The sequence below is a fragment of the Bos indicus x Bos taurus genome, chromosome 5 (assembly GCF_003369695.1).
Source record: "Bos indicus x Bos taurus breed Angus x Brahman F1 hybrid chromosome 5, Bos_hybrid_MaternalHap_v2.0, whole genome shotgun sequence".
NCBI lineage: Eukaryota > Metazoa > Chordata > Mammalia > Artiodactyla > Bovidae > Bos > Bos indicus x Bos taurus.
This window is the reverse complement of record NC_040080.1, coordinates 79,571,939-79,586,954: the sequence shown is the minus strand read 5'-3', so window position 1 is coordinate 79,586,954 and position 15,016 is coordinate 79,571,939. Positions and strand designations below refer to the sequence as shown.

The 15,016-nt window shown below is 36.2% G+C and overlaps 1 protein-coding gene across 2 annotated transcripts in view; it reads right to left on the bottom strand.

The window, feature by feature from the left end:
• Positions 1-15,016, bottom strand: part of LRRK2 (leucine rich repeat kinase 2) — a 207,551-nt gene that overhangs the window by 182,538 nt on the left and 9,997 nt on the right. For both annotated transcript variants that reach the window (XM_027542587.1, XM_027542585.1), the window contains exons 5-10: positions 12,369-12,503; positions 9,461-9,595; positions 3,727-3,858; positions 1,114-1,233; positions 348-487; positions 175-254 (exon numbers count right to left, since the gene is read on the bottom strand). In XM_027542587.1, the coding sequence (XP_027398388.1) occupies positions 175-254; positions 348-487; positions 1,114-1,233; positions 3,727-3,858; positions 9,461-9,595; positions 12,369-12,503 (742 nt within the window). The remainder of the gene's footprint in view (positions 1-174; positions 255-347; positions 488-1,113; positions 1,234-3,726; positions 3,859-9,460; positions 9,596-12,368; positions 12,504-15,016) is intronic.

The window sequence follows — 15,016 nt, the reverse complement described above, 5'->3', positions numbered from 1 at the left end:
GTTTTACTAACTATTGAAGACAATGGGCATCAAAATATTATATATTCACAAGTATTTTATGGCAACACTTAATATAAATACCTATATCAAAAATATTTCAAACAATAAAAATTTCAGTGAATTGATTAAAAATATGACTAAAATTTTCTATCATATAAAATCAAAACTACTCACTGGCCATCTTCATCTCCAATCTTCTCGTGTAAACTGTTTTGATACATAAGGAGATTATTCAGGGCCCAACAGGCAGCCTCCTGGATTCAGGAAGGAAAAAAAGAAACCTGTCAAAAAATAAACTATTGAACAAAAAATTTTGAAGGACTATAAAATTTATGACAGAGTCTAACCTGCACATGCTTGTTCTTTCTATGCCAAGTTAATGCTTTGTAACAGGCTTCCAGCCAAAACAATTTATCTTCTTCATCATCGTCATTCTCCTGATTCTCATTCTTTTCCTCTAAGTCTTGATTTAAGAAAATGGTCTCAGCTTTGGAAAAATGTAAACATATAACTTATGTATACTTTCAAGTGACCAACTCTTAAGACCATTATTTTCAAACATCAACAGAGCACTGGTTAATTAAAAGACCTCTTTAATATATTACACACTATTATTTTGCTATTCCATGTAGATAAGTCAGATGAGGGAGAGGGTACCAAACAAAACTAATAGACTAGAGGAAGATTAATTAAGAAAATGAACTGCTGATAATAAAGCTAAATCAAGGATGTATTCACTGATATCTGAATTGGGATATTTATCACAACTTTATTTATTTATTTTTTCTCAGTTTCTTTTTTTTTAATTTAATTTAATTTTATTTTATTTTTTAACTTTACAATATTGTATTGGTTTTGCCATATATCAAAATGAATCCGCCACAGGTATACATGTGTTCCCCATCCTGAACCCTCCTCCCTCCTCCCTCCCCATACCATCCCTCTTATCACAACTTTAATTCCCTTGAAAGTATCCTCCATGAGAAAATGTGTCACAGTAGGAAAAGAAAAAGCATTAAGGGTTCCTTCTCTATATAAAACTTTCTTGTTATAATGTTAACATTCAGGATCAAACGCGCCTGAAAGAATTTCCTTGTTAGTGAAGTTACTTACTGAGGAGTGCTAAGCAGCTGAGAGCTGCGATCTGTAATACTGCATTCTCTGAATACTGCTGCACAGCTTTCACCACAAACTCATGTACCTCATTTAATACCAGGATATTAAAAAAGTTACCTAAAAGTTAAGTGACATATTAGCAGAATTCTCATCCATGGGACTTATATTACCTTTAATTATGTAACAGTATTTAAATCAACATATTTGAGTAGTGATAACTATTCTTAATTACATTAAAACATATTTACTGTAATTAAAATCACTTAATGATTACATAAAGAACTAAAAACATTTCATGCATGCATTCAACTATCTTGCTTAGACAACAGAAATGACTGGGCCAAAAAAAAAACTGTTATATAACTTGCGTTGTTTGATTCTGTCTCATGTCTTGTTGCTGTTGTTTATTTGCAAAGTCTTGTCCGACTCTTTTGTGACCCCACGGACAGTAGCCCGCCAGACTCCTGTCCACAGGATTTCCTACATGATAATACTGGAGCGGGTTGCCATTTCCTTCTCCAGGGGACCTTTCCAACCCAGGGATAGAACCCATGTCTACTGCATTGGCAGGTGAATTCTTTACCATGGAGCCACCAGGGAAGTCCCCCTCTTGTCATCATATAAAAACCACGAGGTGGAGACTTCCCTGGTGGTCCAGTGGTTGAGAATCTGCCTTGCAGTGTGGGAAAGGGTTTGATTCCAGGTTAGGGAACTACAGTCGCATATGCCACAGAGCAACTGAACCGGAGCACCGCAACTACTGAGCCCATGTGCCCAACTAGAGTCTTTGCACCACAGTGAAAAACGCCTCGTGATTCAGTGAAAATCCCTCAGGACACAACTAAGACCCAACACAGTCAAATAACTAAATATTTTTATACATGGCACTACAATATTCAGTGTACAAAACAGCTTAATTTTCCTGTCTTCTAAAAGATAAGGAAAAAACCTCCTTGTCATTAAATGCTTTTACTATAACTCACTAACAATTACCACATTTCCTTGTAGGAATAAGAATGAAACTTCTAATTAGCTATATGTGTAATTAGATAATCCCTAAGATACACAGCCAGAATTGGAAAAGATCCTATACCATTAAAAGCCTAAAGCCCATACTAAATATTAATCAAAGTTTCAAAATCAAAAAGCAGATTAGTGTAACTCTTCTGTATCAGCATCTTTCTATGTTCATACCTCTTCCACATTCATCCATTAAGCTGACATAATCCCCAGTCCTTAGTCTCTAGTTTTGAAAAGTCATTTCAAAAAATATTCTCTTCTACTTTTACTGGCTTATCTCAACTTCAGCTGTCTCACCCCCTTTTCCCTACTATTATTTCTAAGTCACTGACAACAGCTGCTCTACCACTGACCAACTTTGTGACTCTAAACAAATACCAGTGGCCTTATCTTATTTTCAGACAATTTAGGTGAAAATACATTATGTTACAAAAGCCGCCATAAAAAGATAAAAAGACAGCTCAACATTTTCAATACATGTAACTGACCACCAAAACATTATTAGCCAGAACTATGAATCATTTTTTTAAAAAGACAGAATATACTATGGAAAAACAGAAAAAGGCAAATCAGGTATTCCACAAAAAAGAAAGCACCAAGAGCAAAGAAATATTTGAAAAGATATTCACCTTCCTTTACAATTTTCATGGCAATACAGATGGTAGTAACATAAAACAAGAAATAAACCAATGTCCATGGATAGGAGAATGGATAAATGGTATAAATGGATAAATAGTGGTATACCTACATAATAGAATACTACATCCAACAATGCCATGCTTCCCAGGTGTGTCAATGGTAAAGAATCTGCCTGCCAATTGAGGAGATGCAGGTTTCATCCCTGGGTCAGGAAGATCCCCTGGAGGAGGAAGTGGCAACCCACTCCAGTATTCTTTCCTGGATAATCCCATGGACAGAGGAGCCTGACAGGCTATGGTTCATGGGGTCACAAACACTCAGACACAACTGAGACTGAGCACACACACTGCACATACATACAGCTATATGCAAGATATTCATGAGTCTCAGAAACACAGTTTTTAAAAACTTGCAGAAGACAACGTTCAGCGTGATACCATTTTTACTAAGCAATAACAAGCAAACATTAACAATTTTATTTACAGAGATATATAAACACAGTAAAATTTAATTTAGAGCAAAAGATTTATTAACACAAAACTCTGGAGAGTGCTCACCTCTGTAAAGAAAGTGGTGGAAGGGCAGAGCCCAGAGTATCTTTACCAGCGCTGGTAACGTACTAATACTTAAATTTGATGAGGCGTTCTTTTGCATTGCACTTCACATTTTCTAAATGTTATGTTTATTCTTTTGTATGCAATAAATATTTACATAATAGTACTTCAAATATAGCATTAACAATAAGATGAGACTTCTCATATTGCGCACATTTATTTTTGCCACTCCTTTTAAAATTCTACCTAAGCATGGCATGACAGTTTGCTACTTTACAATATTTCCATCCAGGGTATGTTGATTGGCTACCTATCCACCAACATACAACATATGTATGCTATATACACTTACATCATATAGACTGTGATAAAAAATTAACCAAGAGTTGTAACTTACCTAACGTAAGCCTATGGAGCAAGCAGCAACTTACTTCTTGAATTTTTTCACTGATAGGGAATGCTTTCATGGCTTCTACCACAATATTATAACACCTGACATTGCCACTCATGAGGACTTCAACATTACTACCTAAATTTAAAGAAATCATAATTATCAATATGGCAATAATTTTCTCCATTGAAATATGCATACAAAAACATCTCATAGAGATTTTAAATACACAGAAGTATAATGGCTACAATACCAAATTTAAATGTCATTTTCTGTCAAATAGCTATAAAAATACTGTTGTTCATTGTTAATATAACAGAATTTAGAACTCATTTCTAGGACTAAGGGAAAGTTGCTTTATTCCTGTATCTTGGCTTAAAAATGTAAACAAATAGGGAAATCTGAAAAATGCTTTTATGTAAGTCAAAATATGTAAAGTCCTGGCCATTAGTTTTCAAATAAATGAATTTGGGGCCTGTTTCCTAATGAGGCAGTATTCCATTGGATAATAGATTTTAATTGTTCTTTTTTCTCAAACTAATAGAAAGAAAAGCAAGATTATATCACATAACAGAAGAGCTAGAATCAGCCATGATCTATTCCTATTCATTCCAGAAGGGCAGCAGAATAGCCAGTGTAAAAGCCACAAAACCAAGCTTCCTGAAGGCTCTGCCACAGACAGGGAAAAGAATGGATGAAGGTGAGAGAAGAGACAGAATATTAAAATATATGACTAAGAGATAAACATAAATGAACCACAAGGAAGGAAAGAATTCACTGGAAAAGGCAATTAATCAATAGAGAGAGTATGTGAAACCATGTGGAGAAAATTAATTTATATGTCTCAATGAAACATTTACTATTCTTAAAACAGACAGAAAAAGGTGTGCAAAACAATTTTCTTTTTTTGGGGGGGGCACAATCAAACTAACTTTTTTCCTAAAATTACATTTTTAATGTTCAAATTGTACTTTAAAAAATACTAAATATGAAAAAAGCTGTAGTAATTAAAGAAAATGGCCTCTTAAAACAATTACCTGCTTTTACTCAGAACCGTAGATATGATTTGCTCTAGATTCAAAGGTAGTCTAAAACGCTTGCTTTTGTATTTTTAGTTGCCACTTTCTTTGACCTTTTCATTATGAATCAGCCCATTTACAGTGAGGATACGTCAATGTGGGTGGAAAAAAATGAATTTCAAAAGAGCCAGTACAAAACAAATAAATATATAGCCAAGGAAAGGCAAAATGAAAAATATATTCAGTTTGTTGGTAGGAAATGACTCAGAGAAGTTTAAATTCTATTTTCCGGGCGCAGTCCAATGATGGCAGAGGAATAGGGTGGGGAGACCACTTTCTCCCCCACAAATTCATTGAAAGATCATTTGAACACTAAGCAAATTCCACAAAACAACTTCTGAATGCTGGTGGAGGACACCAGGCACCCGGAAAGGCAGCCCACTCTCTTCAAAAGGAGGTAGGACAAAATATAAAAGATAAAAAGAGAGACAAAAGAGTTAGGGACTGAGACCCATCCCAGTGAGGGAGTCGTGAAGGAGGCGAATTTTCCAAACACCAGGAAACCCTCTAACCGGCAGGTCTGTGGGGAGTTTTGGACTCTCAGAGAGCAACATAACCATGAGGAAAAAAAACAAAAAACTTTCCAAAACTGAACCAGGAAGAACTAGAAAATCTTAACAGACCCATCACAAGCACAGAAATTGAAACTGTAATCAGAAATCTTCCAGCAAACAAAAGCCCAGGACCAGACGGCTTCACAGATGACTTCTACCAAAAATTTAGAGAAGAGCTAACCCCTATTCTACTCAAACTCTTCCAGAAAGTTGCAGAGGAAGGTAAACTTCCTAACTTATTCTATGAGGCCACCATCATCCTAATACCAAAACCAGACAAAGACGCCACAAAAAAAGAAAACTACAGGCCAATATCACTGATGAACATAGACGCAAAAATCCTTAAGAAAATTCTAGCAAACAGAATCCAACAACATACTAAAAAGATCATATAGCATGACCAAGTGGGCTTTATCCCAGGGATGCAAGGGTTATTTAATATCTGCAAATCAATCAATGTGATGCACCACATTAACAAACTGGAAGATAAAACCATATGATTATCTCAATAGATGCAGAGAAAGCCTTTGACAAAAATTCAACATCCATTTATGATAAAAACCCTCAGAAAGCAGGCATAGAAGGAACATACCTCAACATAATAAAAGCCATTTATGATAAACCCACAGCAAATATTATCCTCAATGGTGAAAAATTGAAAGCATTTCCCCTAAAGCCAGGAAGAAGACAAGGGTGTCCACTCTCACCACTACTATTCAACATAGATTTGGAAGTTTTAGCCACAGCAATTAGAGAAGAAAAAGGAATAAAAGGAATCCAGATTGGAAAAGAAGAAGTAAAATTCTGTTTGCAGATGACATGATCCTATACACAGAAAACCCTAGAGACTCCACCAGAAAATTACTAGAGCTTATCAATGAATATAGTAAAGTTGCAGGATATAAAATTAACACACAGAAATCCCTTGCATTCTTATACACTAACAATGAGAAAACAAAGAGAAATTAAGGAAATAATTCCATTCACCATTGCAATGAAAAGAATAAAATTCTTAGGAATAAATCTACCTAAAGAAACAAAAGACCTATATATAGAAAACTATAAAACACTGATGAAAGAAATCAAAGATGACACAAATAGATGGAGAAATATACCATGTTCATAAATCGGAAGAATCAATATACTGAAAATGAGTATACTACCCAAAGCAATCTATAGATTCAATGCAATCCCTATCAAGCTACCAATGGTATTTGTTCAGAGAATTACAACAAATAATTCCACAATTTGTATTGAAATACAAAAAACCTTGAAAAGCCAAAGCAATCTTGAGAAAGAAGAATGGAACAGGAGGAATCAACCTGCCTGACCTCAGACTATACTACAAAGCTACAGTCATCAAGACAGTATGGTACTGGCACAAAGACAGAAATATAGATCAATGGAACAAAATAGGAAGCCCAGAGATAAATCCACACACCTATGGACACCTTATCTTTGACAAAGGAGGCAAGAATATACAATGGAGAAAAGACAATCTCTTTAACAAGTGGTGCTGGGAAAACTGGTCAACCACTTGTAAAAGAATGAAACTAGAACACTTTATAATATCATACACAAAAATAAACTCAAAATGGATGAAAGGTCTAAATGTAAGACCAGAAAGTATAAAACTCATAGAGGAAAACATAGGCAAAACACTCTGACATTAATCACAGCAGGATCCTCTATGACCCACCTCCCAGAGTAATGGAAATAAAAGCAAAAAATAAACAAATGGGACCTAATTAAACTTAAAAGCTTTTGCACAACAAAAGAAACTATAAGCAAGGTGAAAAGACAGCCTTCAGAATGGGAGAAAATAACAGCAAGCAAAGCAACTGACAAAGAATTAATCTCAAAAATATACAAGCAGCTCCTGCAGCTCAATTCCAGAAAAAGAAACAACCCAATCAAAAAATGGGCCAAAGAACTAAACAGACATTTCTCCAAAGAAGACATACAGATGGCTAACAAATACATGAAAAGATGCTCAACATCACTCATTATCAGAGAAATGCAAATCAAAACCACAATGAGGTACCATCTCACGCTGGTCAGAATGGCTACTATCAAAAAGTCTACAAACAAAAAATGCTGGAGAGGGTACAGAGAAAAGGAAACCCTCTTACACTGTTGGTGGGAATGCAAACTAGTACAGCCACTATGGAAAACAGCATGGAGATTCCTTAAAAAACTGGAAATAGAACTATACGACTCAGCGATCCCACTGCTGGGCATACACACTGAGGAACCAAAATTGAAAGAGACACATGTACCTCAGTGTTCATCGCAGCACTGTTTTCAATAGCCAGGACATGGAAGAAACCTAGATGTTCATCGGCAGACAAATAGATAAGCAAGTTTTGGTACACACACACAATGGAATATTACTCAGCTATTAAAAAGAATGCATTTGAATCAGTTCTAATGAGGTGGATGAAACTGGAGCCTATTATACAGAGTGAAGTAAGTCAGAAAGAAAAACACCAATACAATATATTAATGCATATATATGGAATTTAGAAAGATGGTAATGATGACCCTATATGCGAGACAGCAAAAGAGACACAATGTAAAGAACAGTCTTTTGGACTCTGTGGGAGAGGGAGAGGGTGGGATGATTTGAGAGAATAGCAATGACACATGTATATTATCATATGTGAAATAGATCGCCAGTCCAGATTCGATGCATGAGACAGGGTGCTCAGGGCTGGTCCAGTGGGACAACCCTGAGAGATGGGGTGTAGAGGGGGGTGGAAGAGGGGTTCAAGATGGGGAACACATGTACTCCTATGGCTGATTCATGTCGATGTATGGCAAAAACCACTAAAATACTGTAAATTAATTAGCCTCTAATTAAAATAAATTAATTTAAAAATAAATAAATAAATTCCATTTTCCATTCTTGTTCAGCCCCATCTACTTTAACAGTTTAACTTTCCATGAATAAGATTTTATAACCATTACTAAGAAAGAGCATTCTTTCACAAGAGTTTTTACTGAAGTCTCATATCTGTAAGATTCCATGTCTGAAATCATATGTTTATTATATATATTTACTATGTATATATGAGATACAAAGTATGTAGTAATACTGTCAAAGTTTTAACCACACTTATTATATTACATTATCAGGTACTACTCTACATTTTTAACATTATTTAACTGATTTAATCCTCACACATGTGAAGACAAAATTATTACCAGATAAATGCATGTGTAAATCCTGTACAAGCCCAAATATGTAATAAACGAAATGCAAAATGCTCAAGTGTACTTATAAAACAGAAGGAATTGAAATCTTTAGTAATAGAAGCATTCACTGGTGGCATACAGACCAAATTAATTTTTTTGTACTTTTTTATTATAAAAGTGGCTAGATTTCAAAGCATCACCAAAATGCGAACCAAGAATCACAAAATAAAGTTCAAACTCCTTCCTGTGACTTTTCAGACCTTTTAGCATCTGATTATGTCTCCAGCCTCATCCACTAATTCTTACCAAGCCCTTCCCTCAACTCCATTAATCAGCATACAAGCAGATGCTCAGGGCTCTGCATGTGCATTTCACACACACATGCATCCACACACTTACAAATATAGCTTACTGAGCTACTTTTATCCTCTTGATATTTCTACGCTTTCTTGCTCTAGGATCTTTACACTTTAAGATGTCCACCCTTGGGTTACTGCCTGCAGCTCTACTTCATCTCACATTTTTCTGCACACAAAGCTGTCCTCATCATTCAAGACTCTGCTGAGAGATCTTGCCTCGCTCCCTGTTTGTTCTCATAACTCTAAGTACTTCTGCCAACATTTGCCTTATAATACTCTGTAATCTCTTCTGTGCTTATCTGTATCTTGTGCAGTACTATGGGAATAGAAAAGGCAAGACATTTATATTTTTGCTACTATTTCCCCAGCACAAAGCCCAGAGCCAGCAGCAGTACTAAATCAATAAACAAAAATTAATCAGATGAATATACAAATGAATGGCTTTATCACCTACAGGTTTCCAATAAAAACATTTTTGAAACACACTCAGAAAGAACATATATTGTAATTTTCAGGTTCAAAAAAGAAACCATGTATGCAGGCTACTTACAAGGAATTGCTAAGGAATGTAAACAGTGCAGTACATGGAGCACAATTTCCTCTTCATCTTCAAAATTTTTTAATGCACTGAGCAATATCATATAATCTTTATTCTCAACAAATTCAGTCAGTTGCTCCTCTGAAACTAAAAAATGAAAGACAAAATACTGACAGAGCTGAAACATGATTTAAAAGTTTAATTACTCAAAAATATACTACTCATGATAATTCATGATAACATAGTATATACAACAGACATAAATTAAAGACTATACTTTAGCAAATATCCCTTCCTAGTAATTTTAAAATAGGAAAACAAGCGATTGAGGTAAAATAATTTTGTTTTGACCCATATCAGTTACTATTAGTTACTCCATGTTTTGAAATGTAGTGACTAGTTCTCAGAAAACCAAAATTATTTACAATTCCATTTGAAAGATTCTAGAGAAAACTAATCTATGACTAATAAAGATGGCCTATTGAAGTGAACATATCACAATACTTAAAACGGAGTGGTTAGTGGTACACTGTTGAAGGGCAGCTAAGCTAAATGCATCAGTTTAAGAGGGATGAACGTCAGCAAATGACAAGTAATGAGACTGAAATACTCTATCTTAATGGTCTTGATTTCATCAGAGAACAACAAAGTTCAGTTCAGTTCAGTTCAGCGGCTCAGTCGTGTGTGACTCTTTGCGACCCCATGAATCGCAGCACGCCAGGCCTCCCTGTTCATCACCAACTCCCGGAGTTCACTCAAACTCACGTCCATCAAGTCGGTGATGCCATCCAGCCATCTCATCCTCTGTTGTCCCCTTTTCCTCCTGTCCCCAACCCCTCCCAGCATCACAGTCTTTTCCAATGAGTCAACTCTTCGCATCAGGTGGCCAAAGTACTGGAGTTTCAGCTTTAGCATCATTCCTTCCAAAGAACACACAGGACTGATCTCCTTTAGAATGGACTGGTTGGATCTCCTTGCAGTTCAAGGGACTCTCAAGAGTCTTCTCCAACACCACAGTTCAAAAGCATCAATTCTTCTGCGCTCAGCTTTCTTCAACAAATGTCCTCATTAATTTTCATAATTAGTCTTTGGATCAAGCAGTGAGTTTCATTTAGAGTCATTTTATTGGATGGGAACCTCAAAAACATGTATAAAAATCTGGTTTATCTGGCCTGAGAATAACACTGACATAAATATTAGAAAATGCAGCACTCTTCATGATCAACATTAGTTTCTGTTGTTCAACTTTATACCAATAGTCCATGTAGTATAATGTGAAATTGATTGGGTTCTTTTAATAAAGGTGGAGTGTCACCAAATCTTCTCATTTTATGGAACAGTTTCCAGAACATAGTTTTAAATTTTGAAAATTCACTTTACAGGTGTCACTAAGTCCTGGGGAACCTGAAACTCTTCAAAACTTCAGAAGTGTTTCTAGTCTACATTTACAATCACATTGTTAGCGTTGATCTTTCTATCACAGTAAGATCTTCTTTTCAACATTCCTTGGTGCCTCTTTACAGGTCTTGGATCCCACAACACTGGAGAGAATTATGTTAACCCTTCTTTCATGAATAATGATGTGCCCTTAAACTGCAGCACAGACGATTACAAGCTCTCAAGACAATAACTCCTCAAATTCTATTCTGCCCAATTCTTATCAAAAGCTTAGTTGCCAGATGTAACATTTAGAGAAAATAGCCTGAGAGACATGCACCTCCTCCATTCCTCTCCTCCACCAAGCCCCTTCATGAGAGAGCTGAGGCCCAGGCCCAAACTGTGCTCTTTGATAGTCTTTCACTGAAATGACACTGCGTTCCTTACAGAATGTGCGCATTTTATCACCTCATCCAGGGAGACTCAAGGAGGATTTTCCCCAAGTCTCCCATGATTGCTTCTTCTGATTAATGGGTTTACTTTTATTTCAAGTAACTTTGTAATCAATGTTTCTGCCTCTTTCCTTTGCCTGATAGAAAGCAAAGTACCGAATTTCTGGTCCATCTCTCTGCAAAGATACAGGATCTGAAGCAATAAATTTAACCTAGCATCATGTTTTCCCTTCACCCATTTCCTCATTCATTTTTCCCTTCTAATGTATTATAAATATCTATAAACTATTTTAAGTCTTCTTAGAATAAGGCAGGAAATTAAACAGTATAAGGTGATCTATTCCATTCCTGGATCCGCCAGAAACTGGAATAGGCAAACCGGTATGGACACAGGCCCCAGGAGGTTCTTCTTATTCTAAACCCCGACCATTGTTGGCTCTCACAATGACATAAAAGGTGCTCTCAAAAAACTTAGTCAAATGAACTGTAATGGAGATAACTAGCTGTGTGCCTTCAGGCAGGTTACTCATTTCACTTCTCTGTTCCATTTCCTCATCAAGCCAGTGGAAGAACCAAAGGTTCCAACTAACTATAAAATTACATGGCTATCTCTGTCATCAATCTCAGTGTTATGTGATAAAATACATATTAGTCTTATTCCTAAGGGAAACTTTGTAAACTTTCTGTTCTTTAGCCAGAGCCTTGAGCAACGTCTAAAATCTCTGGTGATGACTTAACATCATAAACCCAAATTTAACCTGTGCTTGACTTCATAGTTTTACTTTTTTCTTTTTTAACTCCTACACATCCGGTTTACAAAGTGAACCTATGCCTTGTTAAGCAATGGAAAAAGTTTACTACAATTACATAATTTATAATCCATGAATGAAATTTATTCTGTAAAAAACAAGCAATATTTCTGAATTAACTCCATTATCTATCCTTCACTGACAACTCAAATTTTAATAAATAGTACAGTTTTAAATATCTTCTTATCATGATAATTAATCCTACTTTTCCTACTATAAATCCTTATAAACCCTTTTTTCTTATATAAATATCAATATAAAGAGTTTGACATTTTTAAATACCTCTCTCAAACAGCACATGTAAAACTTTACATCCAAGTTTCTGGACTTCATCACTGGCTGAAAATGTGCGCATGGCATCGAAGATTAACAAGAAAATATCATTTTCTTCATCCAATATCAGCAAAGTGATTTTACCTATTTTGAAGAGAATAATAAGCTCCAAGTAAATAGCTGCTTTAACATTTAATGTCTTAATTTTTACATGAGGGCTATGATGGTTTGTGAACTTCTCTTTTTGATGAACCACTTAATTGCCCCAGCTGTTAGCCCTATCAAGATCTATGGTCTTTCTAAATGAGATAAATCCCTAGTACACTTTCCTATAACTTTATGATTCCCAATCAATGACCATTACCAAGACCTCTTGCCCCAAACTCCTGAAATATTTCTGCCTCTTAAACAACATCATCTGAATGCTCCATGGCCACCCCAAACCTCACCTACTCCAATTGCATCTCTTCATCAATGATACCACCTTGGATCCAATAGTTACCAGGGAAATTTAAGTCATCTTCCTTCTTTCATTCTCCCTCTTCTCATTCTGCCCAACCAAAGAATCAACTCATACTAAGTCCTTCAAGTCTAACCTCTAAATATTTCAAAAAGTCCTTTTGAACTAGGCCCCTCCATTTCTATTTTGTTCTGGACCCCATCCCCTCTCACCTAGAATGCAAACACAATTGCTTAACTGCTCTGCTTGGTGCAAACTCCTACCTAACTAGTTGATCCCCTGCACTATATTTCTATAACATAAATGTGATCTATAATTCCCTTTGAAGTCTTCTAAGACATTCTCATACTCCTCAATCTGACAAACGAGACACTTCACAGATTACATGTATCTCATCAGCCTCACGTCCCTCCCTGAACTACTGACTCCAAACACGCTAAGCTCTCTGCTCATCACAAACACATTTCCTTTGATATAAATTTTTGCATTTGTACTAGCTGAGTGGAATGCCCTTGCCCTTTTCTACACCAAATATAATGCTACCTTAATTCAAGGCATAACATAAACAGCACCTATTCAGTCAATAAAAACTGTAGGAGGGGTAGTCATAGCATACACGTGTACAGCACATAACACATCAGACTTAGGTTGAAGCACTGACAGTTCACTCTAACATGTGTAAATCACCACAGCCCCACGAGACAGATGCAATCCTCATGTCAGAGATGAGAAAACAACCACAGAAGTGACCCAGTAACTCTGCCCAAAGTGAACAAACAAGAGTCAGAGCTGGATTAAAATTTAGACAGGTCACGGACATGCCCTTAAATCCCACAAATAAGCAGAGCTTCTCTCTGTGTTCCTATGGTAGTTTTCTTCCTATTTCTGTTATGGTACTTTTTTTATTAAACTGAAATTATCTCTTTAAATGCTTTTTATCTCTTTGTTGGGCTGTTCAATTCTGTAGCCACTAATCGCATGAGGCTACTTAAACTCAAATTTAAATTAAGTAAAATTAAATAAAATTAAAATTTAGCTCCTCACATTTCCCAAGTTCAACCACCACATATGGCTATGAGCCATGATTTTAAACATGTACAGTATTTCCTTCATTGCAAAAAGTTGTATTAGACAATGCTGCTAGACTGTGAACTTCTTCATTGCAGGAACTCTGCCTCAGCTGTCTGAGAGTTCTCTAGTAGCCAGCGTAGCAGTAAGTGCCCAATAACTAGCACATCAGTTAACAAATAAGCCAAACAAAAAGTGATTCATAAATTAGCCTCTAATAAAGTATCTGAAATGAACTCTAAAACACTTTACAAACTTCCCTAAAAACTCAAAATTCTCAATGGTATAGGGAAGAAATTAACTAGTCTTTTGCAAAACACATATCAAATTTCATAACTGTCTGCATGCTGCTAATCTCAACATATTCATATTGTGAGATTTTTCAAATTCATAAACCACCTGTCCATCGCCAAATGCAGAATAAATCTTCACATACTCCCAAAAAAGACTCCCAAGGATGAGTTTAAGATAAATCATGATTAAGACTAGTTTGGAGGAGGAAATGACAAACCACTCCACTATTCTTTCCTGGAGAATCCCATGGACATAGGTGCCTGGTGGGCTACAGTCCACGGGGTCACAAGAGTTGGACAAAACTTGGCAACTAAACCGCCAAGACTAGTTAGCAAATTCTATTACATATTGTAATAAAAGGCTCTGGTGAAGTGGTGAGGACCTTCAGACCTTTCCTATCCCTCTTCTTTTATTCTCTGATCTTCACCCTCTGTCTTCCTTTTTCTTTCTCCTAATGGGCCTTCATCACTTGGCAGGGATTATGAAAGCATTTAAAATCTTACCACCCACACTTCCAGCTCCTCTCATGCTCTCCTCCTAGACCTCTGCAATGTTGCAAATGCTGTTCTCTTGACCTCAAGCACCCTTCACACGTTGAAGGAAAGCCTCCCTATCCTTTCTGATTAGCTTCCCTGTAAGCAGTCTTTCTTCTTAGAATCTTACATCACAGCAAGTGTCCAGCACAGCAATGATCACAACGATTGCACCACAGCAACTCTTTGTTTCCAGGTCCATTATCCTTCAAGCAGAAGTTTACTCAGGGAAAGAACCTGACACGTGAAATAAGACCTGTTTCTACTGCTTTTTGCTGAGGCAATCTCTCTGGTTTCAGGGT